This window comes from Gekko japonicus, unplaced genomic scaffold, assembly GCF_001447785.1.
Source record: "Gekko japonicus isolate JY-2015 unplaced genomic scaffold, Gekko_japonicus_V1.1 scaffold2761, whole genome shotgun sequence".
Lineage (NCBI taxonomy): Eukaryota > Metazoa > Chordata > Lepidosauria > Squamata > Gekkonidae > Gekko > Gekko japonicus.
In genome coordinates this window covers 27,110-51,311 of record NW_015168738.1, presented here as the reverse complement: position 1 = coordinate 51,311, position 24,202 = coordinate 27,110, and the positions used below count along the sequence as shown (strand labels likewise).

Sequence of the window (24,202 nt, the reverse complement as noted above, 5' to 3'; positions counted from 1 at the left end):
GCAGATGTTCTAACACTGAGCCACAGCCCCCTCCCTGAGGGGTTAACCGCTATGTGTTCAAGCCTGGGAGATTCTATGCAATTTTTAATGTTTGGCACCTTGGGGGGCGCTATTTGGGTGGAAAGGCAGGGTTGAATAAAAACAAGTTTACCAAACTCAATCAATTCCCCATAATTCATCAAGTGCTATTTTACTACTATAAAACAAGATAAATACCTATTCTGAATCTGCTCGTCTGTATTTTTTACGTATTTACTTTTCTCCATCAGCTTCGTAATAAGCATATCAATCACCACCTTTTGATTCTGAAAGGCTTCTTCTATAAACTGGTACCTGCAGTAAGAATATACACACCAAGTAGATAACAGAAATACTACATTGCTAAAAAAAAGAAAAAAAGAAGTGACCTTGGGGCATCAACAATTAAAATAATGCAAGACACGTATCAGTAAGTTTTTTTAATATTTATTGTGGTTACTGTACTGAGGCTGCTAGGAAAACTTGTTCTCCAATTCATCTGGGATTACCCCAGACACTGGGCCAGACAGCTACTCATTTTTGCTCTTTAACTGACCCCCATCAAAGAAGGGCATTTATGTTAGCCAGATTTAACGTATTGCCATTGGCTGTCTTCTCTGGAAGATGCCATAAAATCCCGTATGAACTTAGACAATGCCCTTGTAGTCAGGGTGCCATTGAACCTGTTGCCCATGTTCTTTCAAATTGCCCATTTTATACTAAGACCCGGGATAAATTTCTAGACCCCCTTCTTTTTACTCCCTGAGAGTGTCAAAGTCCAGTTGCTACTCTCGGGGCAAAATTCTTCCATAACTTTTAATGTTGCCTGTTTTCTTCAATCTGCAATTCAAATCAGGGAACCTATAAACTGATCAGGTTTTTTTTTCCTTGCTGTTTGTTTGTATGACAGCCACATTTTTGATGTATTCCTAAATTTTCATATACTTTTATCTCTGATATGCCAATAAAGGTTGTCTGTCTGTTTATTATGGTTACTGTTTATTGACATATTTCGTATGATTTACTCAGCAATATATTCATTGGTATGCATAGCTTCCTTTGGGAAATGTTTTAGCACTTTGGATTATGAAATCATCTCATGTTTGGTAAATAGTTAAAACTGATCTAGAAATATTTATTTATTGGCTTTACTGGTTTTGCAATTGGAGTCATAAACAGCAAGATCTAGAAATATAATAATTGGTGACGAAGCACAAATCCTAAAATTGTATGGCATATTACCATAAAACCCAGTTCAAGGTTAGTTTGGAGAATTTGTACTGGCTTTCAAGTTACTGAAAAATAGCTCATTTGAATTGTAGAAGGAGAAAATCAAAATGATGCACATGACTGTTAGCCAGATTATGCTGAATGCTTTAAAATGTCTGCTATGTTTCAGAAGAAGTAAAAATGAGGCTGCTCTGAGAGAGTACCATAGTTTACTTATAAATTATTGAAAGCCAGTTTGCAACACATTGGGATTTTTGAAAATTTAGTTCAATCAGTTTACAGCAGTAAGAAATACCAAATGTACAAAACAGAACTCACAACTATGCGCTATAGAGTGTTAAGAAGACTATTTTTCAGTTGCACTGCATTATTGTTTGGATTAGGGGTCATTTCGTAGAAAAAGAGCTAGGGGAACTCATTAGCATAGCTCATTAGCATATGCCACACCCCCTGACATCATAAGGCCCGGCAGTGGACCTGCAAGGCCGGCGGGAGTGCGAGGAAGGCCCGCCAAGGCCCTCCCTGGCCTCAGGCAGGCAGGGGTGGGGAGAGGCGGGGAGAAAGCAACTTACCCTCCCTCTTCTCCTGCCTCCTCCTGGCTAAATGAGGGCCGGAAGTGGGGTGGCCGGAAGCAGGGGGCGGGACTTTGTCGTGTGCCCCGCCCCCCGCACCTCACCCGGGGGAACTGCGATCCTCCGCGATCCCCCCCGAATCGACCTCTGGTTTGGATATTTCATTATAAAGCTGGCAATGACTACTATAAACTCTACTTATCCAGTAAGTGTTGCTTTTTTGTAGTTTATAAAAACTGAGCTCAATCTAAAGAGTCTTTTACAGTACACTTTTGCTGAGTTTACATTCATTACAAATCAAAGCCTTTTTCAAGTGGCAACCAGCATTTCCCTGGGCGTGTAAGAAAGGGCCACAAGAACTAAGCATTGATGCAACCCTTCCTGCCCTCCCTCTCATGAACTGCCTAAGTTCGCATAATCCGCATTGCTGTCAGATGGCCTGTCACGACTCAGGTGGGGGTGTCACCTGATGCTGCCACCACTCTGGATTTAGTTTCCCTTGAGAAGGCCCAGAGTACCCTCCCAAGACCTTCAGACCTCCCTTTTGGCTGAATAATAGGCGTGAGGACCAGGCAGAGCGAAACAAGAAAAAGGTTTATTTTATAGGAGGTCAAACAAGGTGCAGAATAATAACAGTAAGTGGGTGAAAAGAAATCAAATGCCCTAATGCGTCTAAATATATACTGTCCCTAGCTCACTATCTCAAGTGGCCTTACACTACTCATCCTGTCCTCAGGATGAGGGGCTCTGCCCTCTGGAAGAAAGAACAGCTCTTCCTGCTGCTCCATACTTTTATTCCCAGCCCTCCTCTTTTCCTATTGGTCCATTTTGGCTCCAAAACCTCCCAGGGGGTTCTGGGAGTTGTAGGCCCAGCCTCACCTACTGCTAGCCAGGCTCCTTGGGCCTAGTAGGCCTCTACTGGCATAGCCCAGATCATGAAATGGCCATCTAGCCTCTGTTCGAAAACCTCCAAAGAAGGAGAGCCTACCACATCCCAAGAGGAGGAGGAGGAGGAGGAGGAGGAGGAGGAGACTGGATTTATACCCTGCACTTCACTACCCAAGGGAGTCTCAGAGCGGCTTACGAAGTCCTTTCCCTTCCCCTCCCCACAATAGACACCCTGTGAGCAGTGTTCCCTCTAAGCTGAGTTAGTGTGGGCTAGCTCACAGGTTTTTAGCCTCCTGCTCACACATTTTTGCCTTCGCTTAGGAAGGAGGGCTCCAGAGCAAACTAATTGATGCAGTAGCCAAATCACTGGCTCATCATTTTAATGCCAGTAGCTCACAAAATACGATTTTTGCTCACAAGACTCCACAGCTTAGAGGGAGCATTGCCTGTGAGGTAGTTAGGACTGAGAGAGCTCTGACAGAAACTGCTCTTTTTCAAGAACACCTCTGACAGAACTATGGCTTGCCCAAGGTCATCCAGCAGCTGCAAGTGGAGGAGTTGGGAATCAAACCCAGTTCTCCCAGATTAGAGTCCGCGCACTTAACCACTACACCAAACTGGCTCTCTCCAAGGAAGCCTGTTCCACTGAGGAACTGCTCTATCAGGAAGTTCTTCCTAATGTTTAGTTAAAAACTAAAGATCTGAGAGCTGAATTGATTTTTCCTTTGCTTAAGCAGGACGCTAATTAGAAGTTCAGTCTTCTTTGTTACTAAGAAATGAAGATAAACAATAACTTTGCAAGTCTAATTTTTGGGATGTGTAGTAAAACCACCTTGTAACCCAGGTAGCAAATCTTAGGCTTCCCTTTTAGTGTGTGATGGCTGGCGATTTATTACTCCAGCCATGAAAACAGGAATTAAGAAGAACAACTTTTATCATACCAGCTTAAGATCAATTGCTTTTCTTCCAGTTTTTTGTCCCTTAAAACTTAGCTGGTGTTAGTAACAACAAACAAGCTCCCACCTAATCTGGTGGGAAGAGAGAAATATGGGAAGAAAAATTAACTTGTCACATAGATGTAGGTTAGTTTTGTACCTGTGGTTTTTGTGTTCCAGCAACTGGCAATCCCGACACGTCAGTTTGTCACAAGTCTCACAATAGAGCTTCAGCTGCTCCTTTTTGTGATAAGGGCAGAACACAGGTTGCTTACGAGTTGCACCAAAAGCCTCTGGAAAACAAAAGAAAAAACACATTTATCGGCTTTCTGTTAAAGCTGAGAAATAATATATTTATGAACCCATCACCTTTTGTAGTGCAGGACTCTAATATTCTCAGCTTTTCACAGTTTGAAAAGGGCCTTTTCTCCCCCAGTGCAAACTGCCTAACAGCAACTTCTATACCACTAGTATCGTACCCTACAACTTAATGCCAAACTAAGGAGGGGTAGCAAGGAGTGAACAAAAGCGGTAGATTTAATCTTTAGGACAGGACTGAATGTGTATCGCCAGAGGATTTAACGAGCCAGATTCAAGCAAAAAGAATCTAAATATGAAGCCAGATCTTTAAGGTCTGGAAAACTATTCCATGGGTACTCAAATACCATCTCCTCATAAAACTCCTAAAATATACCCCATGGCTCAACTCTGCTTTGGTGGCTGATCTCTCGCCCTCAGTTTTCATCCCCCACTACTGCTTGAAAGGGCCGACGGGCAGAATGGGGGAGGATAAAATCGCATCCTGCAACATCACTTCTGGATACATAACTGGAAGTGACATCACCATGCTGCAGAAAACCTTAGGATTCATTCAAAACTCTATGGCTTTTACCATAGAGTTTCAGATGAATCCCAGAGCAGCCTACAATGTGGTGAAGTCACTTCTGTTAGGGTAAATCCCACCCATGCCAGTCTCCCAGGGTAATCTATTCAGAACCTTTGTAAGGATCCAGGTAAATGCCTCTTATGTATGCCTGTCTTTCAAACAAGACCATGTGAGGCCTGGTTGAAAAGGCTTGAGAGAACTTTGGTTCAGAAAAGCCGTTTTGCTCAAAGATCTGAAAATTTTTGCTGGTTCATGTTGCAATACCAGATGTCCTTCTGGCAGGACATAATTGTTTTTCTTATTAGCAAACAAATTTACTTATTTAAGTAAATAATTGCTGAACTAACTATACAACAGCTGGACTGAATATACAGTGGCCGAAATGTATTATCAACACCAAGACGAGAGGAGAGCTGTGACTGTGGTATTGCTGAAGAAAACTCCTGCATAGAGAGAGATGCTTTAATTCCCTTTTTGCTCTCAGGTTGACTTGGGTCCCTGCCACACGGCAGGGAAAAGGACGCTCGAACTGCGGCTAATGTGAGCCGCAGCAAAGTTGAGACAGCGCCGCGGGATCTCACGGATCCCCCAAGCCGCGGCGCCGTCGCTCCCCGGCACGATCAGATGCTGGGGAGAAAGCGACGGTGGGGAGGGGAGCCTGGCGAACTGCGCATGCTCACACATGCGCAGTTCGGCCAAGAGCCGGGCCAGGAGTCCTTGCGCTGGCGATCCCACGGTCAGCGTTGCTGCGGCCCTTCGAAAAGAACCACCTCGGTAGGTGGTTCTTTTTTGGTGCGGAGCAGCGCTGGAAGGGACGGAGACGGTACGCTTCCCAGATGTTGCGGTGGGATCGCGCCCATTTGCTCCGCCCCCGTTCCGTCCTGCTCCCGGCCCAAAAGGCCTCGTATGGACAGGACCTTGCATTAACTTATATTTACCTCATTTACTTTATATCACATCTATATGGAAGAGTATTAGCTAACATAATCATATAAGAGTTTAGGGGAGTTTTAGCTATGTCAGGGAAGTAAGGTGTTTTCCAGAATCAGGGATGGACATTAGAACTAAATATTTCCAAATTAGGGAGTTTTGGCACAAGAAACCTTATGTAAAGACATTGCATGACCATCCACACAGGGTCAAGATGACCCTGGCGAGGAAGGGGAACTCCAAAGATGGGAAACCCCGGAAAAAACAAGGCAGTAATAACAACTTTTTTTTTTGCTCCCCAATGGGGAATTTTTTATTGCATTTTTATTAAAACTACAAACTATAACAGAAATAAGGGAGGGGACTACATTTAGGGGATAAAGAAAAGATACCCACTACTGACTAAAAACCCAAGAGAGGAGATCTTCTAATCAGCTTGAACAAACATCTAGTCTTAATCATATTAATCTCATTACAAACTGAATCACATATTCTGTTAACTTTTCCCAAATCTTAAATTTAACTGATATAAGGAAATACCCCAAAGCACCTCAATTCAAAATTTTTCAAAGGCACAATTCAGAGTCCTTCAGCCTTCACTTCTTTTCGTCCAGTCTCTTCCGCAACGTATAAGGACTTTTAGGAGCTGCTGCCCCTTTCTCTGACCGAGTCCAGCTCGCCACTGGACTTGCTATCCCCTTCTTTTCCTTCCTCCTCTGGCCCTCCCAGCTGGACTCTTTAAAATTCTCTCGCTTTCAGAACAGAGTCAATCTTTTCTTTTTTATCCTTGATTTTGAAGGTGACGCTTTCTAGAATTAGCCATCTATATCCAACTGAATTTGTTTGAAGAAAAAGAACAAGGTCTTTATATTTCTTTCTCCGCTGTCTTATTTCAAATGGAATAGCCTTCAGTACTCTGATAACACTCTCCCCAGCTCTCAGGGGTGCTCCAGATACTGCTTTCAGGATTGCATCCCTTACATGCCTCTTTGAGAATCTTACGACAATTTCCCCAGGCAGATTATTTTTCTTTATGTATCCTGAATATGACCTATAGGCCACATCCATTTAGCTTAGCAAAGATTCCACCTTCATCTCTGTCACTGGGGCCAGTATTACACTCATCATTTCCTTCAGATTCTCTCCCTTAGTCTCTGGCATGTCCTGAAAGTGAAGGATCATATTAGCCTTTTCCATTTGTAATTGTAGCAACTGCTCTTCTGTAGAAACTTGCTTCTTTCCCAGTTTTTGTACTTTCTTCTTCACCTTTTGGGTAGTGGCGTCCACTTCTTTCACCTTCTCATTTGTTTGATTCATCATTTTCAGAGTCTCGCTTATCTGATTTTGTTGAGTGGTGATACACTGGGTCATTGATGTCATCTGCGCTTTGAGATTATTCATTTGGTCTAGCAGGTGGCGCATAGAGTCTGCCAAAGTCTTTGCCGGCTCGTTGGCTCCTTGCGGTTTTGGGCTCTCAGTTACTTTCGATTTCAGATGTTTCTCTTTCTCCGTCCTCTTTCCTGCCATCTTTTTCGCTTTGTTTACTTTCGCAAACTTTTTGAGTCTCTGAATATGTGCATTCACCTTGGTAAGTACTCCTTAGCAGTTTTAACCGTTTATACATCCGCTCCCCCCCCATTCGCTCTAAAGTCTATGCGCTTGGGAGGCGTCCCTCCCCCGCTCGCCTTATCTTCTGTTCCGTGGGGTGGGGGTGGGGAGCTTCTTTTCTTTTTAATCAATGCTTAACTCACGTTCATAATCAGTCCACGGACATCGTTTACACTCCATTTCTAACGCTCGATCTCCTGCGCTTGCCCCGGCCAGCGTCATTTAGTCCATTCGGTCTCTCAGCACGAAGAACCGTCAGAGCGGAGAGGTGCCTCAATTATCCGGCATTACGCCGTCGAAGAGGCAACCTCTCAAGAGCTCCATGGCCAGGGTCCCTTCAGCCGGGTCCCTGGGGGAGTAGTGAGCCTGCACAGCCCCTCCTTCGGTTGGAGCACAGCTTCACCCCCAGGAGGTCCGGGAGGTGAGTCTGCTAGAGTGCCGCCATCAACCGGAAGCAAATAACAACTATTTTGTTTAAAGGTCAGATGAGATAATATTAACGATTCTAATTGATTAAAAAACAATTTAAAGGTCAGGGCTTCTGATTGGTTAAACAGGGAAACAGGATAGGCGAGGAAAAAAGACATAAAAGGAGAAACCGGGTGCCATGGAGATTGGGTCAAGAGAGAGAGGGGTACGCTCCCGCCTCCTTGTTCCAACTTCTGTTTTCACAGGAACCCAAAGGGCTGTCATTCTTGTCTCTTCTACAAGTTACTTCAAGAGTGGTGAGACAATATTGCTGTGTAAAATCTTGCTTCTGGCCTATCTTGTTAAGATTGAAATAAAGTGTTAGAGAGCTGTGTAATGTAATTTTTTTGAATGCTGATGATGGAAAAGCTGCTATTAGAGACTATGTTTAAATAAAATCTATCAATTTACAAATGTGCTTGGTTTTTCCCTTTTCCGAAACAAGTTCTCTCTCATAGCATAACCAAAAGATCCCTCTCGCTAGCCAAGAAAACTAGCTAACACCTTATCTGTGGTGACTATCCTCAGATGCAAGGACTCTGAGGAATCTATTGTCCGCTTTCAGTAAATTCCATGTATCTACAGTATAACCTTCTCTATGTCATGCATAATTTTGTAAACCTCTATCATGTCACCCCTCAATTGTCGTTCTCCAAGCTAATAAGCTCTAACCTCTTAAACCTTTCTTCATAGGGAAGGTGTTCCACCCCCTTAATCATTTTAGTTGCCCTTTCTGCACCTTTTCTAATACTACAGTATCTTTTTTGAGGTACGGTGAACAGAACTGTACACAGTATTCGAAATGAGGCCACACCATCAATTTATACCTTTTTACTATTATGATCCTGGCTGATTTGTTTTAAATTCTCTTCCTAATAATCCCAGCATAGAATTGCATTTTTATTGCAGTTGCACACTGTCAACATCTTTAGTGATTTATCTGCCATGACTCCAAGCTCTCTCTCCTGTTGAGTTACCGCCAGTTCGGACTCCATTGAACTATATTCATAGTTAGGATTTTTGGCTCCAAAATGCATTACTTTGCACTTGCCCATGTTGAACCTCATTTGCCACACTGACATCTACTTGCCCAGCCTTGACAGGTCCCTCTGGAGCTCCTCACAATCCTCCCTAGTTCTCACCACCCTGAACAACTTAGTATCATTTGCAAACTTAGCCACTTCACTTACTCCCAACTTCAAATCATTAATGAACAAGTTAAAAGGTACTAGACCTAGTACTGAGCCCTGCAGTACCCCACTGTTCACCACCTTCCACTGTGAAAACTGCCCATTTATACTCACTCTCTGTTTCCTGTTAATTAACCAGTTTTTAATCTGCAAGAGGACTTGTCCTCTTCTCGCAGGACAGCTGAGTTTACTTAGGAGCCACTGATGACAAACTTTATCAAAAGCTTTCTGGAAGTCTAGGTAAACAACATCTACTAGGTAAATCTATGTAAACAACATCTACTGGGTCACCCTTGTCCATAAGAAGAGAAGCCAATGTTGGATCAGGCCAATGGCCCATCCAGTCCAACACTCTGTCACACAGTGGCCAAAAATACCAGGTGCCATCAGGAGGTCCAGCAGTGGGGCCAGGGCACTAGAAGCCCTCCCACTATTGCCCCCTCCCCAAGCACCAAGAATACAGAGCATCACTTGCCCCAGACTGAGAGTTCCTATCGATACCTTGTGTCCATGTTTGTTTACCCCCTCAAAGAACTTAAAAGTACCCAAAGAACCCAAACAAAGAAAGTACCTCGAAGAACCCAAGTAGATTTGAGCTGTAAATGAAAATATTTACCTGACGATATGTCTACTTTCTGTCTGACTGTATGGCCCTTTGTGAATTTCACTCTCCAATGAGCTTCTATGCAAGTCTTGCATAACCAGTCCACGCATTCCACACAGAACCCACTGGCTTCTGCATTGTCTTCGCAGCTTGTACAAACCTGGCAAGATATGGGAAGAGAGGAGTTAAGATACGCCTCACAAGCCCCTCTCTCTGTGCTTCTGCCTTCTGAGACGAAGCGGGTGGCGACCAGAGACGGAGCTTTTTCAGCAGTGGCATCTCGCTTGTGGAATGCTCTCCCCTCTGAGGCTTGCCTGACTCCTAGATTACTCTCTTTCAGGCATCAGGCCAAAATGTGTTTCTGTTGCTCCAGGTTTTTTTAACCCCATTTTAGTGTTTTTTGTCTGAAAACTTCCTTTAAGATGCTCAATGGCCTGTGTTTTTATGCTCTGGCTGGACTTTAAATGCTGGAATTCTAACTGATAGTCTTTAATATGTTATGTGGGCTGTGGCTCAGTAGAAGAAGATCTGTTTGGCATGCAGAAGGGTCCCAAGTTCAATCCCTGGCACCTCCAGTTAAAAAGGATCAGGCAGCAGGTAATGTGAAAGACCTCCACTCAAGACCCTGGAGAGCCCCTGCCAATCTAAGAAGACAAAACTGGCTTTGAGAAACCAAGGGTCTGACTCAGTAGATGGCAGCTTCATGTACGTTTTTTAAAAATGGTGTTTTATTCTTTAACATGCCTCAAGCTTGTTCCCTGGAGATAGTATTTTAAATAAAAAATTTTTAACAGTTCTATTGAAATAACATGGTGTAGTGTTTAAGAGCGGGGACTCCAATCTGGGAGAACCAGGTTTGATTCCCCATTCTTCCTCATGAAGCATAGCTGGTCTTGCAGGAGAACTGCCTCCGATAGAAGGTAGGGTCTGCATGGATGACTGCCAGTGCTGAGCGTGCATTTCTTCTTGCACTTCTCATCTAGAATGGGCTGAGAGGGGTCGGTCATGACTGCTGCAGCAGGGCACCAGACAATCTGGCCGTCTCCTTGGGTCCCGGCATGAGGGAGGGATCAGCCTCTCCCTCCAATAAAAATCCATGCTGTCCTCTGAGTGCGCCATTAAATGAGCGGCCAACAGGACTCGCTCTTTAAAAAGTGGTTCTGGAGCCAAAATGGCTGATGACAATGCTTCAGGAGTTCAGCATTCGCTTGTTTCCCTGCCTTCTTGGGGGCCGAGCGGGGGAAGAAGTGGGAAGACAGTACAGATCCAGAAAGGTGAAGGACTAAAGTCTAAAGACAGACTGTCTGGAAGGAGAACTTAGGAACTGAAAAGTAAGGATAAGAATTGGAAATCTGACAGAGAACTTTGACAGAGAAAAGGCAAAGCCTACTCTGAAGCTGCTCTTCCTGATGAGGCAGGAGCTAAGCTGAAAGGGGGTGACCCTGACTCCAGAGACAGGAACTTGAAAAAGTTGTTCCTGCCTCCCTGATAGGATGCTGGGAATCACCCTCAAGATGTCCTCCGCCCTCAGAGGGAGAACACATACAAACACACAACCCCCGCCCCACAAAAGTTTTTAGTTACACGTTGCGGTGGCTCAAGTCGTTAAGATGCTGAACTGCAGACCGGAAGGTTAGTAGTTAGGCAGTTCAAGACCCGAGTGCCGCATGACGGAGTGAGCACCCTTCTCTGGTCCCAGCTCCTGCCAACCTAACAGTTCGAAAGCAAGAAATTGCAAGGTAACAGCATTCTGTGCGCCTCAGCGTCCAGTCATGCCAGCCACATGACCACAGAAACATCTTTGGACAGAGCTGGCTCTTCGGCTTGGAAACGGAGATGAGCGCCGCTTCTCTAGAGTCGGATTCAACTGGCTTTAAAGCAAGGGAAACCTTTACCTTTACTACACTTACAGATACCAGAACAGAAAACAACCCTGAACGTATAACGAGCCCACTAAAAAGGATGTACATAAGCCCCCTTTTTCTTGACAACACACGGGGGGGGGAACTAGTTTTCGAGATCAACAGTATGTTTTAATTCATCAGACATGTAATATGAAGTGAACCTGGGCCAGATAACAGACCGCAACAAATTTTCTTAGCACCCTAAATAAAGACATCCTATGACAAAACATTGACACTATCAGCTTAAAGATCAAGTGTCTTTCCATATCTTGTCTGGTATCTGCATGACAGCACTTCCTAGGTTGCCAGTGATAAGCAAGTCTTCATCCTGCAGATTGCCTTTTAAAACAAAGGAATTTCTTGCACTGTGCCTTTAATCATTTCATTTTCAGAATGAGGCTGTTCTGTGCCTCAAAACCATTTTAGCTGTCTTTAGTTTAGCAGATTTTTTTAAAAAAATGTGATTATCCAATAGACACACTCACCTGAATTGACTTCTCCACTGTGCTACTGGGAACCTCAGTAGTATCCTTCACAAAGATGTTATCTATAATATGCCTTTCCGAGCATTCCTGGCCACAAACTGGGCAACATACAACACCAACTGATAGGAAAGAAAGAGGAGGAGAAATTAACGTTGATGTATTTATAGCAAGCTTAGTTATTCCAGTAATGTTTTTGAAGTTATTTTTCTGAATTGGTTTTTACTGCTAATAGCAAAAAATACACATGACTCGCTTGCTGCACTGGTACTTTCAGCCCCAAATTATCCAAAGACAAAGTCTGAATTGAGTTTTGTGTAACAGAAGAAAATTCTCAAGAATTAACTTTTTTTGGGGGGGGGGGTATTTGTGTGTGTGTCTGCACTTGGAAGTCACGTTCACCTGACTGACCCCTACTGGGATCCTGGAGGATATTCAGAGGGGTGATTGAATAAAGCCTGCACCTCTTTCTTTCTGACTTAGTATTCTAAGGAAGTCTCCCATCCAAGTACTAACCACAGTCGACCCAGCTTAGCATCTTAGATCTGATGAGATCGGGCTTGCCTGGGCTATCCAGGTCAGGGCAAGAATTAACATTTTGTTCAAATGGGAAATAGGTAACTGAGGCCCCTACATTCAACTGGCTACTGAAAGATGCCACGGTAATAGAAAATCTCAGTACAAATGTAATCCTTTGAAAACAAGTATTTACCCACAACCGCGAAAGCATACACTGTGATTCAGCAAAGCTGATAAAATATACAACTACAGAGAAAGTGTCAGGAAAAAACCTGTAGGCTAGACAAGAGAATGTTAGCAAGAGTCAATAGTGCCACATGTTTCTGGGGGAAATTTTCTGCCCCACAGATGTAAACACAGTCTCTCTTTATCGATAGGTGTCAGTGCTGTGAATCCAACACGTCAAGACAGGCTAAATGTAGGATCTGGTACACTGACAAACTCCGGTGCTTATAATTCAGCCGCCCATGATGAAACTGAAAATAAGGTAAGACAGTTGGCTCCAAGCTGAAACGAAAACTGTAGTTAATTTTTATTTCACTTTCCCCAAACGCTAAGAAGAGCGCCTCCTTTCTTCTCTTGAGCTATTAGTTTCCTAGTGCTTTTGGTTATTTCAAATTAGTCATAATAATGCCGAGAGCAACAGCGAAGCCAAAGATGCCACAGTTACTTCAGCAGAAGGAAGTCAACTTCTGTCAAAACAGCTCTTTGGGTATCCTAAAAATAAGTGCTTCAGTGGCCTTTTTCAGAGTCTTCATTTCTCCCATAAATATAAACAAGCAATGCTAAGGGAAGTATAGGCTATTGTATTTACATTTTATGAATATTCCAATAAAGATAATTTCTGCATAAAATACTGAATGTGTTAGAACATAAGGGAAGCCATGCTGGATCAGGACAGTGAATCCTCCAGTCCAACACTCTGTGTCACACAGTGGCCCAAACCCAGGTGCCATCGGGAGGTCCACCAGTAGGGCCAGAACTCCAGAAGCCCTCCCACTGTTGCCCCCTATGCAACAAAAAAACAGACCATCAGAGTCCCAGACATGTTTGAATATAACATTTAAACTATATTGTATTAACAGTCACCTAATCAAATATTTCAGTTCAAATTTTTAGTGGCTCTTCGCTACCTGCACATTCAACAGACAGAGGCACCACTGTTAGTCCTGTGTCATGGTCCAACCCAGGTTAGTGTGGGAGGAGAAGTCCTCATTGGAGAAAGAGGAACTGGCTCCAAGCTCTGCCCTGGCACACATTCCTGCGAGGCAGATTGTGCAGCGCCTCTCCGAAGGGAAGCTTCACCAGTGTCAGCACTGCCCCTGAGCCAGCAGGACCCTTCAGCGCAGGAGACCCCAGTGTGGACCTGCCACAGCCAATGTTACTCTAACCCCTCCCCCTGGAGCAGAGCAGTTCACATCCTAAGCAAGATATAACAGTTGTAATCTTATAATGGGCAATGGGCAGTGCAAGACCCTGGGTGGCTCCAGACTGCTGTGGAGCCGGGCTTCCTATGTTAATGAGTGGCCGCTCACACACACAGTTTAAAGAGAACTCTGGCCAAAACATTTCCCAGGAACAGAGAAGGTGAAGAGCCACAGCTGAGGCCTGCACCTAGTACAAGAGTTGTCCCTGGAAACCTGAAGCCTCCCCTCTGATAAGGAAGAAACCAGTAAGTCACTGCAGGATCTGGTCACTGCTATGCCTCAGGCAGGGAATCAGCCTAATGATGGACGCAGCATCACCTGCAGGGAAATTCCCTAATAAGACTGCAGAGAGACTGAAGCTAGTGTGTAATCAACTTGTCTACAACTTTGCTGATGGGCCTACCAATTGTATGACATCTTTGACCCTTGTCGCCTTTGGACTTTGCCTGCTGGGTGTTGTTACTGAGGGACCTGGTGGTTTTCTCGAGTCTTGCCTCCAGCCTGGTGAGCAGGACATTCAGTTTACTACATATGAGTTGTGTGCCTGTCGATAAAGAATGTGTTGGAATAAAAATGAGTCAAACAATTATCATAAAGTCTGCCATTTATATTCAACTAAAATATCAACAGAAACGTTCACCTTGTTCTCTATTGGGTTTTTTTTTGCTGTATGTTTTAATTTCCCTCTCTTGAATATCTATGACCAGAACTACTTCAAAGTATTGCTACCAAAACTATCTTATACTACCCTAGTTAACCAGTGCCAAAAATAAAAAGGGACAAAGGACCACAAGAAATATCAGCAAATGTTACAATTATCCCAAGAAAGTGTTCAGAAATGACAACCAGTCCAGAGTGTGGCTCTCTGGATGTTAGCAAGGACAGGTGGATGAGCCATGTTATGCTTACCCTACAGTTTCATGAGCAGCCAGCCTGTTTCTGGACTGAATTTGAAATGTTGGGTTTTTTCCCTTATGGGTCCTAAATTACTTCCTGATTTCCTTCTAAATCTACCTGCATATCAAATTCTTCCTCCCGCATCCTCCTTCAAGCCCCCTATGGGAAATACTGGGAGGCTTTAGAGAAGGGGTCCTCTCAACAGTAGCAACCAGTGGAATGGCCTCCCAAATGAAGCTCCCTTTGAACCCCGGATTCCATTTTTGCACTAATAAAGACAGAGCTTTTCGAGAGAACGTTTAACATCTACAAGATTTTCTGCCTGCTTCTCCAGTGTGTTTTTGGCTTGTTTCTTCTTGTGGACTATTCAGTATTTCAGCTAAGGTTGCTTCTTTTTGTTGGATTTTAATGGTCATTGTTTACTTTGATTCTTAACCACCTTAGGAACTTTATAAAAACTGAGAGGTGACAGAAGTATTTTGGTGATGATAATAATTTATGAAGGATCTTGCCCTAGACCAGATTCTAAGCTCTACCTATATAAATATATGCATGTGTGTGAGAAAGAAGCTTCTCTCCTGACTGGAGTCTCTGTGGAAAGTGACTATTTAAAGGCTTTGAGGTCTGGGTGGAGCTCACTTTAGTATGGCCTGGCTGCCAGTAAGGTGGCAAAGCTAGAGTTACAGAATTGGTAAAATGTATATTGTCTGTCTACTTCCCTACTGTGTGCAAGAAGTCTGATTCAACAGGCTTCCAAAACTCTAGGGAGAGATTTCCAGAGTGGTCTTATATTGTACAAGAACCGATCCTTTTACGGTAGAAGAGGCCAATTCTGTTTAACTCATCACAAGAATCGGAATATTGTAAATGATCCACCATGCAAGTCATAGTGGTGTTCCTTTATTCTTTCAAAGATTCTCCTCGAAGAAAAAACAATTGGCACTGTGATCAATATTCTTGGGTAAACAGTGGTGTCTGACTTGGGACAAAAAAAGAATCCAAAGTTGAAGAACTTTTATCAAAGTACCAAAAGTGTGTCAATTACATGAAACTTTGATATAGCTGTACAGGGCTTAAGCCTACTTGTGAAATTTTTCTGTTACATTATGTTGAAAATGAGAAGGAATTCCAGCCACTCCCTCATGGAACTAGGAAGACAATGTAATGAGAACGTGTGACTGGACAATGCCTTCAATAACAGCAAAGATTTCAGATCCAAATATTAAGCCTCAGAGATATTCTTTTCCTGACTCAGCTCATATACCTGTGGCTTACACACAAAATCTGCAGCAGATAAAAAACAAACTTGAAATTAATAATGTACGCAAATTGTAAGGACCCTGAGAGTCACTAACGGAGACCCAGCTATGATGCTCATAATCTCATAAATAAAATAAAATGCTCCGTCCATCGCCCCTCAAGCGCGGAGGCCACCTTAGAGGAGTCTGAATTGGTTCCCGGTTCCTTATTTGCTCCTTACTCATGAATTAAACCCAAAACATTGAGGACAGTTTGAACGCTCTGAACCCCAAAATAAGGTTTGGACTGTCATAAATCATACACCCACACATTCATGGGACTCTCCCCTTTGAGAGGACATATGCTGCTTCCTGGTCCAAAGCTCACTTCCTGTGCCAGCTGCTCCAAAGTGGGGTGCCCCCTAGGAGAAGAGCACAGACAGACACTGGGGCCAGGCTGTACCCAAAAGCAATCTTTGCCAGAACTCCAGATCATTTCCTAATGGGCAATGCAGAAGCGGAGCTCCGGCAGTAAAGAGCCCAGGGGGCGGGCACATGCAACAAGCCCCACCCCCTGCTCCCAGCAGCCCTCAGTCAGAGCAAGAAGCAGCCAGGTAAGTTGCAGAGCCCCCTCCTCCAGCCGAGACCCCCTTGGATCCCCCTCTTATTTTGGACTTACTACATGCCAAGGGATCTGGAACTATGGGAGTTTCATAAAGGCACCTGGGTAAAGTCATGAAAGCCCAGGAAAGTGGTAGGGTGTGCTGGCATTACAAACTGATTAAGTGCAATTGTCAGGTAACCCTGTCATAGATCTGGAATGTGGAGGGTTATCCTCCTTCTTGTTCTCAGCTCTTTCCTGCCCAGCTACTGTGTGCTATCTTACGCTTGACCTTGCAGATGTTCCAGCTCCTGTTTTGACAGCTGGGAAAGTTAATGGCTTCTCAGCTATGCTCGCTTGCTTTGCCGCATGTGCGAACTATATCCATTGGCTTATGCTTACGGGGGAAGGTTTGATTTCACTATAAGTCAGAGACCCTCGTACTGATGGTTATTCCTGACACAATCTGTACATGTGTTCTTTAGTATTGGAACCACTCAGGGGTCGTTTCGTAGAAAAAGAGCTAGGGGAACTCATTAGCTTAACTCATTAGCATATGCCACACCCCCTGACATCAGTGGCCCGGCGGTGAACCTGCAAGGCCGGCGGAAGTGCGAGGAAGCCCCGCCAAGGCACTCCCTGGCCCCAGGCAGGCAGGGGTGGTGAGAGGCGGGGAGGAAGCAACTCACCCTCCCTCTTCTCCTGCCTCCTCCTGGCTGAATGAGGGCCGGAAGCGGGGCGGCTGGAAGCAGGGGGCGGGGCTTCGTCATGTGCCCCCCTGCGCCTCACCCGGGGGAACTGCGATCCCCCGCAATCCCCCCGAAATGACCTCTGGAACCACTAATAAACAGTTATCTTCTTATGAAGCCCTGTGTGGTGTGACCTGACTAAGGATCCTGACGGGAATCTCCCCCAAGCTCAGGGTTCTCAATAATAAGACTTCATTTCCTTCTCAATGACAAAACACTTTTCAACACTGGGATATCCTGGCATACCCCCAGAGGTGTCTGCCCAGCCCAAGGAAGCTGCTACTACATTAACCAATGCCCAGTTTCCCTTTCTCCTTTCTTTACTCAATCAAGAAGGGCACTCAAGTCATTAGATTATACTCCATACTGTTTCAGAAGCTATGTTGACTCACCCAAACTTTTGTGTCAATGCAGATCTCGCTCACTTCAACCTAATTAAAGTTATGTTGCCTCACCAAGGCTTTGTGCCCATGGAGATTTGGCTCACAACAGCCTAATCAAGGTATTCCCCCCCCCTTTCCTGCCAAAGTTTGACAGCAGTTAACTTTAAGCCAGCTAGTGAAATTCAAACTTTTTACCTCGGACCAATATGTTCCTGGGAAAGTGGGATCCCATATCCAGCTACAGGACTCTTCCCCATAAAAAGACCATCGAAGGTCAGTGAAAAGTGTGCCAGGTTTGCCCACCAGTGTTCCCTCTAAGCTGAGTTAGTGTGAGCTAGCTCAGTTTTTTAGCCTCCGGCTCACACATTTTTGTCTTTGCTCAGGAAGAAGGGCTCCAAAGCAAACTCATTTATGCAGTAACACGAACCACTTGCTCACAACTTTAATGCCAGTACCATACAAAGTAGAATTTTTGTGCACAAAACTCCACAGCTTAGAGGGAGCATTGTTACCCACTACCTGATCACCCCTGCAACTGAATCGGCCATGATGATTTGTACAGTGTGTATGAACTTCTAGAGCCCTCTGAAGGCTTCATCCATGCATATTTACTGTACCCCTACAATGATTCTGATTATAGACTACAGGATATGCCACCTGAAATTTAAAAAATAGCATCATTGAATACTGTTTATGCTTTCTTCATATGACACATCCTTTTAACTTGGTGACTTCTACCTATTTCTTTCATCATTAAAAATGTGCTTTTCACTGAATCACCACTAATTCCAGTAATGTTTATGATACATGACGACAACAAAACATAGGATCTTAGGAGATGGGTTCTGTAAGGGAACTCAGAACTCAGCATGGGTTCTGTAAGGGAAGATCTTGTCTCACTAACCTGTTAATGTTCTTTGAGGGGGTGAACAAACATGTGGACAAGGGGGATCCAATAGATATTGTTTACCTTGACTTCCAGAAAGCTTTTGATAAAGTTCCTCATCAAAGGCTCCTAAGTAAGCTCAAAAATCATGGGATAAAAGGACAAGTCCTTTTATGGATCAAAAACTGGCTAATTAATAGAAAACAGAGAGTGAGTATAAATGGGCAGTTCTCTCAGTGGAGGGGGGTAAGCAGTGGGGTACCGCAGGGATCAGTACTTGGTCCACTGCTTTTTAACTTGTTCATTAATGATTTGGAGTTGGGAGTAAGCAGTGAAGTGGCTAAATTTGCGGATGATACGAAGTTGTTCAGGGTGGTGAAAACCAGTGAGGATTGTGAGGCACTCCAAAGGGATCTGTCAAAGATGGGCGAGTGGGCGTCAACATGGCAAATGGGGTTCAATGTGGCCAAGTGCAAGGTGATGCACATTGGAGCCAAAAATCCTAAATATAAATACACGTTGATGGGGTCTGAACTGGCAGAGACTGATCAAGAGAGAGATCTTGGAGTTGTAGTAGATAACTCACGGAAAATATTGAGACAGTGTGTGACTGCAATAAAGAAGGTCAATGCTATGCTGGGGATTATTAGGAAGGGTATTGAAAACAGATCAGCCAATATCATAATGCCCCTATATAAATCAATGGTGCGACCTCATTTGGAATACTGTGTGCAATTCTGGTCACCACACCTTTAAAAGGATATTATAGCTTTGGAAAAAGTGCAGAAAAGGGCAACTCGAATGATAAACGGGTTGGAACACTTTCCCTATGAGGAAAGGTTAAAGCGCTTAGGGCTCTTTAGCTTGGAGAAACAACGACTGAGGGGTGACATGATCAAGGTTTATAAGATTATGCATGGGATAGAGCAGGTAGAGAAAGAGGTACTTTTATCCCTTTCTCACAATACAAGAACTCGTGGGCACTCCATGAAATTGCTGAGCGGTCGGGTTAGAACGGATAAAAGGAAGTACTTCTTCAGCCAAAGAGTGATTAACACTTGGAATTCACTGCCACAGGAAGTGGTGGCGGCTACAAGCATGGACAGCGTCAAAAGGGAATTAGATAAGCATATGGAGCAGAGGTCCATCAGTGGCTATTAACCACAAGGTATAGATAGGGACTCTGGGGCAAGTGATGCTCTGTCATCTTGGTGCTTGGGGGGGTCAACAGTGGGAGGGCTTCTAATGTCCTGGCCCCACTGGTGGACCGCCTGATGGCACCTGGCATTTTTGGCCACTGTGTGACAGAGTGTTGGACTGGATGGGCCTTTGGCCTGATCCAACATTGGCATCTCTTATGTTCTTATGAGATTTTTGGAAAGTCATTCAATACAGTATCCTTTGCTTGAGTCAGAGAAAGTTGTCCTCATGACTGAAAAAGGGAACTGAAAAGGTTCTGGATAATGTTTTACTGAAGAGCCACATGTACTGGTTGAAAGCATGGTGCCAATTCAGAACACAGAAAGGTATTCACCCTGCAAATATTTTCAACCTTCTAAGGTCAACATCTGAGCAGGACCACACATTTAAATTAAAGAAATCTAGTAGAAAATGGAGCAAATGTTCTCAGATTACTTCAGTGAAAAACTGCATCATGCAATAATGTATGCTGGTTCCCTGCTTCTGAAGAAACACATATAATGAAAAATGTCAATCACCACAATGTTTTGAGAGTTTTCATGTAGCTGTAAAGACTTTTTTAATGGAAGGAAATGGTAATGGAAGTAATGGTGATATCCTTATATGAAATGAATTTTTTTTACTGGCTGCATGTGGAGAAGTAGGGAATCAAATATGGTTCTCCACATTATAGTCTGCCGCTCTTAACCAGACTTAACCACCAAACAAGTGCTGCTTGCACATGTGTAAAAAAAGTTGTTTGTGTGGGGGTATAAAAGCTACATCTCAACTCCAGTAAAATTGGATCAGAACAGGTGGAATTGATTTGCCTTTCTGTATCTCCCTTATTCTTGGAATAAAGTTTTCCCCCTATTCAACTGAGTGCTACACCTGTGTGTGTTAATTGGAACAGCATGCACCAGATTAACGGCCCCTTTTTGGCAACAGGTCGAAGAGGACAGCCCTGGCAAAACTTTGCTTCCATAGTTCTCTGTTCGTCTGCTTTGGGGAGTGAATCCGAGAAATCATTTTTTAAAATAAACCTCAGGGTATATGGTCATTGCACCTAGCCTTCTTGTGTATTCCCAATAGTACTGTATGGCTGCGAGACTTGGACTATAAGGAAGGCCAAGCGTCGAAGAATAGATTGTTTTGAATTACGGTGCTGGAGTCTTGAGAGTCCCCTGGACTGCAAGGAGATCGAATCAGTCAATCCTAAAAGAAACCAACCCTGACTGTTCCCTGGAAGGCCAGAGACTGAAGCCGAAGCTCAACTACTTTGGCCACCCAATGAGAAGGGAGCCCTCACTGGAGAAGAACCTGATGCTGGGAAATATTGAAAGTAACAGAAGAATGGTCCGGCAAAGGATGAGATGGTTAGGCAGTGTTATCGAGGCAACGAACATGAAATCAAGCAAACTCCAGAGCACGACGGAAGACAGGAGGGCCTGGCGTTAATTGTGTTCCATGGGGGTCGCGAAGAGTCGGACTCAACTGTGCAACTGAACAACAACAACATATTTTAAAATGGGTACCTATTGATCAAGCACGTTTTATCCCATCCTTATTCCAATGAACTCAGGGTGGGATATATGGGTCTCCCCCTTTTAATCTTTACAACAACCCTGTGTGGTAGGTTATTTTAAGAGATTAATTGATCTGGTGAGTGATATTTATGGCTAAATGTTCTTTAAACTGTTGTTCCCTGTTCAAGCCTTAGGCTGTAACCACTACACTGCTGTTCCATTAGGTATGTTAATTTTAATGCTAAAGGTGTAACTGACATCAACAAGTCTTTCCTAATAATTAGGAAATAATGCACTTTGAAGCACCTCTTACATGGAAAATACACATGGATCTAGCAAGGAACACAGCTTTGAGAGTAGGGAGGACAACTGTAAAATACTTGTATTCATCAGGAGGTGATTTTGTCCCTTTAATGCTAAGGTCCTAAACCAATACCTGTATGGTGCGGAAATCTGGATTCAGGCCGCTTCTGAAAAAAATGGATTCCATCCAGTACAAATTTTTCCAATGCATATTGACTACTCCTAGATGCGTCTCATGAGAGCGGAACTAGGCGAATTATCAATGGAAGCTAGGGCTTGGATTAAAGCATTTCTCTTCAAAGTAAAGGTTTTTAAATCTGAGGGAGGATCTACTCTACTTATCCAGGCAGATAAATATTATAGCCAATGGGATCAACTATTGGAAAAGAAAATGAAATGCCTAGGAATAACAAATGATATGATTAATACAGAAACTAAAGACACTATAAAACAAACTGAAAAATGTGTAAGGAAGCTGGAGGCTATTAGGGCACAAAGGATGTGTTCAACACTCTGTTTGGGAATTGCCCCCCCCCCCAATGCAATTGCCGAAATATTTTTATCAATTGACTGTCCCAAAACTAAAAAGAGTAATCTCTTAGAATATAACAGAGGCGCATAATACAGACGTTAAAATTCTAGTTTTACTTTTGGAATACTGATCTAGCTGCCCCAGGAGCTTCAGAAGTACTACCAGCATGACAGAAAGGCTATCCTTCTAAACTCCATCAGGATGGTTCACAAGTATAAAAGTGGGTCTCGTCTTTTATATTGCATGTATCCACCTCAAGCACAAGATCTGACAATAACTGGCTACAAGAACTGAAAACTATTCCTTTACACAATGCTAATATTAGTCACAGATTTCTCTTTAAAAACATCTACTGTGCAAAAAAGAGGGGGAACCCCCGAAACATTTGCACTCATGAGAATAAAAACATGACAAGAAAAACAATCTTGAATGTTTGTAAACTTAAACAGCAATAAAAATACACAATTCAAGCATTTTTGTAAGGAGCATGTATAGACTTCTGTCTTTTATTACCAACAACCTTAGTAGAGATGAACAAACAATGCAACATGGTCACACCTGAGCAGTGTTCCCTCTAAGCTGAGTCAGTGAGAGCTAGCTCACAGTTTTTTAGCCTCCGGCTCACACATTTTTGTCTTCACTCAGGAAGGATGGCTCCAGAGCAAACTAACTTATGCAGCAGCCAAATCACTAACTCACAGCTTTGATGCCAGTAGCTCATAAAGTAGAATATTTGCTCACAGGACTCCCCAGCTTAGAGGGAGCATTGCACCTGAGTATTTTTTAATAGTAGCCTCAAACTTAGAAATTTGGAAAAGACACACGCTAAAGAAACTGAGAATATTCTCAGCTGAAAAAGAAGCCTTAGCGATATGTGCCTTAGTGCAGTTCACCAAATGCAACGATTTCCCCCAGTAACCTCTTAGAATATAACCAAGGCGCATAATACAGACACGACAATTCTGGTTTTACTTTTGGAATACTGATCTAGCAGCTTCAGAAGCAGTAGCAGCATGACAGACACGGGCACGGTCCAGAAGCTAATTAAGATTAAATAGAATGCAGAGCCAGTCATTAGGATCTGTAGCTCACAGTCCAAGCATTAGCTAGAATTCCCTTCTTATTCCAACTCAGGATGCAGCAGAAGAGAGCAACGGTCCAGGAGCACCTTATAGTAAAGGTAAAGTTTTCCCTTGCTCGAAAGCCAGTCGAATCCGACTCTAGGGTTGTGGTGCTCATCTCCGTTTCCAAGCCGAAGAGCCAGCACTGTCTGAAGACATTTCCGTGGTCATGTGGCCGGCATGACTAGATGCCGAGGTGCACCCAGAATTTAATCTGCTGGTCTTAAAGGTGCCACCGGACTCAAACTTTGTCCTATTGCTTCAGACCAACACGGCCACCCACCTGAAAGAAGGGAGCAGTGACTGACGATAGCTAATTCCCTGCCACAAAACTTGAGTCTTTAAGGTGCTCCTGGACTCCTGGCTCTTTTCCATTAAAAAAGTGACCGCCTAGACCGGTCCACTCCCCCTACCCAAAGGTCAGGCCAGACAGAGCGACTAACAGCCCAGTCATTCCTGTGCTCTTTTTCTCACAGGTCAACCCCATTGAAACGAAAGAGGCTCTTCCCCAGGGAAGCCTGCCAAAAGCCTGGAACGGACCCCCCAACACCTAGATTGTACCTGGCCGCTTCTCCCCTCAAGACTCCAGCGCAAGGGTCCCAGTACCCTTTTTTAAATCCACCAATCTCCTCCCAGGGATTTTGTTTCTTGATTACACTGCATGCTAGGGTTGCCAGCAGGGCAGTGAGGGGTGGGATTGCCAGATCCAGGCTGGGAAACTCCTGGAGATTTTGATATGTAGTGGGGGGGGGGGGGCATTGGCCTCAGTGGGGTCCAATGCCCCCAAAAGCCAAAGTGTCAATTTTCTCCAGGGCAACTGACCTCTGTAGTCTGGAGACGAGCTGTCATTCCAGGGGATCCCCAGGTCCCATCTGGAGTCTGGCATCCCTAGAACCAACTCTTCTTCTTCTCTGTTTACTTCATTTACAGCCTGACTTTCTCCCCAAATGGGAACTCAAAACAGAGAGCCAGTTTGATGTAGTGGACTCTAATCTCGGAGAACGAGTTTTGATACCCCGCTCCTTCACATGCAAGTTTGAAGAACATTGGACCAGGGGGTCCAATTCTACGGGCCCCCAAACAGGTTGCCCCCATCCCCTCCATTGTTCTCCACAGAGAACAATGG

The 24,202-nt window shown here is 44.0% G+C and overlaps 1 protein-coding gene across 1 annotated transcript in view; it reads right to left on the bottom strand.

The window, feature by feature from the left end:
• Positions 1-24,202, bottom strand: part of LOC107114176 (transcription intermediary factor 1-alpha-like) — a 69,091-nt gene that overhangs the window by 31,928 nt on the left and 12,961 nt on the right. The window contains exons 3-6 of the mRNA XM_015415614.1: positions 11,719-11,837; positions 9,342-9,489; positions 3,804-3,936; positions 217-333 (exon numbers count right to left, since the gene is read on the bottom strand). Coding sequence (XP_015271100.1) covers positions 217-333; positions 3,804-3,936; positions 9,342-9,489; positions 11,719-11,837 — 517 coding nt within the window. The remainder of the gene's footprint in view (positions 1-216; positions 334-3,803; positions 3,937-9,341; positions 9,490-11,718; positions 11,838-24,202) is intronic.